Below are 1826 nucleotides of genomic sequence, written 5' to 3'. Positions count from 1 at the left end.
ATGATTATGTTATTCCTCTACACATTTGTCAAGGACTAGCTTATATGGACATGAGACCTCCTTCTGATGCGGAATTTGACACGTTGCCCCACGTTGTACTTACTTCCGATGTCGACTGGGACCCGTCCATTATCGACAACGAAATTGACCTTGTCACAGATTGGCATGATGCCGTCCAGGACCTTCCCAGTGACCCGTACGTTGAACCCCGTTTCAATTCAACTGGTGAATACAGACACAGGCACATTGCGAACTTTGACATTTTCTAGTCATCTGACTTTGTTCATTGGTCCAGGGCTATCAATAATATACTCTCGTCAAATCAACATGACATGACCCGCAATTCGATGTGGGAGTAAGATTATCCAGATATTCTATGCGCGTTCGACTATGCGCGTTCCTATGCGCGTTCGGATGCTCTGATTGGTCGAGAAATTGACATTCTCTCTCGAGAGAATGATATTCTTTTTAATTAAATAAAATAGTTTCCAAAAGTCTTTGGTCATTCTTGTGTTGGATTGCTGGAGCCGCTGGTGTGAGCTGCGCTCCCCGCCCCGCTGACCGTCAAAGAACCCAAACCCGCCACCCTCACGCGGGCGCACATCAGATCGACCCTCTCGTTGCCCTCGACATCCCCGTTGGCGACAAAGGTCAAGTTGTTGGACGCCGTACAGCCCCAAGTAGATTCCGTGCCCCACATCAAAGGGGCAAACTTCGTCATCAGGTGATGACACGCTTCCTCTTTGTCGGGGCGAAAGTCGCACGACGCCGCAACGTGGTAGAAGTTGTGATACCAGTTACGGTTGTGGAGCATACTGTGTAGGACTGTGTATCAAAGCACTTGTCAGACTGGTAGTGTCGGATGCGTCCTGGAGAAGTGCGCTGACAAGCAAAGAGAGCAGCGGTCACAAATAGCACTAGACCCCCAAACAATGCCAAATTGGACCATGCCCGAGATTTCCGACAAACTAAAGCACCAACTTGAGAAAGCAGGTTGTGGATAGGAACAAAGACCAATGCAATATATCACAGTCAACAAAATGACAATTGGTTTGCAGAAACAACTCAAATGTGAGCTTGTTGTAACAAGGAAGACGTGAGGCTGGACAGCCCTACTCCACATCCGAGACGACTCGACACCATTAACTCTTTCCTTATCCCAAGCACATGCTTTCATCATTGAGTATTCCAAAAGTTTCAATCCTTCCCAAACTTTCCTTGGTGTGACAACAGCAACACTGCAGCAAATAGAATTCATTCAAAGAATAGAGCCAAAGGGAGCAGCAAGAAATTACAACAAAAATGGTTGGCACAATCTAGACTTTTTGGAGTATGCAAATGAACTAGGTTCAATATCCTTTGCCATGATGGCTTTGTGAGAATATGCACACTTGGAAAAGACATGATGGGTTTTGCTACAAATACATTTTTGTGGCTGGTGACAAGAATCAAGTGAACAATAGATGCTGAGAAATGAATGCATGAATTTTGTTTCTTGATATAATTGAAGTGCCAGTAGTCATTAGAATCTACCAGTTAAGCTGTTAAATGTGTTGCTTGCAATCAACCTTGTCATGGTATTCATTCTGGTCCAAGCAAAGGTTGCAATCCAGTCCGTTACAGTGTCAATGTAGCTAACGGGATACTATCATAACGTAGTGGAAAATAGGGGTTACCAGCTCATGATCAGCACAAGGGGGGAGCGCAGCTCACACCAGCGGCTCAAGCAATCCAACACAAGAATGACCAAAGACTTTTGGAAACTATTTTATTTAATTAAAAAGAATATCATTCTCTCGAGAGAGAATGTCAATCTCTCGACCAAT

At 44.7% G+C, this 1826-nt stretch overlaps 2 protein-coding genes across 2 annotated transcripts in view; one reads left to right on the top strand and one right to left on the bottom strand.

The window, feature by feature from the left end:
• The window catches only part of PHATRDRAFT_bd1504 (predicted protein), a gene marked incomplete at both ends in the record, with an annotated part of 1489 nt that extends 1220 nt beyond the window's left edge, over positions 1-269 (top strand). The window contains one exon of the mRNA XM_002176432.1: positions 56-269. Coding sequence (XP_002176468.1) covers positions 56-269 — 214 coding nt within the window. The remainder of the gene's footprint in view (positions 1-55) is intronic.
• A 233-nt stretch (positions 270-502) lies between these two features.
• PHATRDRAFT_bd1766 (predicted protein) lies at positions 503-1625 on the bottom strand. The gene has a single exon (XM_002176428.1). The coding sequence runs from the start codon at positions 1256-1258 to the stop codon at positions 845-847; it is 414 nt and encodes a 137-aa protein (XP_002176464.1). The 5' UTR covers positions 1259-1625; the 3' UTR covers positions 503-844.
• Between the last annotated feature and the right edge of the window lie 201 nt (positions 1626-1826).

The sequence above is a fragment of the Phaeodactylum tricornutum genome, genomic scaffold (genome assembly GCF_000150955.2).
Source record: "Phaeodactylum tricornutum CCAP 1055/1 PHATR_bd_38x36 genomic scaffold, whole genome shotgun sequence".
Classification (NCBI taxonomy): Eukaryota; Bacillariophyta; class Bacillariophyceae; order Surirellales; family Neidiaceae; genus Phaeodactylum; species Phaeodactylum tricornutum.
The sequence above is the reverse complement of the archived record's forward strand: the minus strand, read 5'-3'. Positions and strand labels throughout refer to the sequence as shown.

Coding starts and splice junctions, on each gene's coding strand:
- PHATRDRAFT_bd1766 (XM_002176428.1), bottom strand. CDS start 1,258: ATGAATTCTATTTGCTGCAGTGTTGCTGTTGTCACACCAAGGAAAGTT.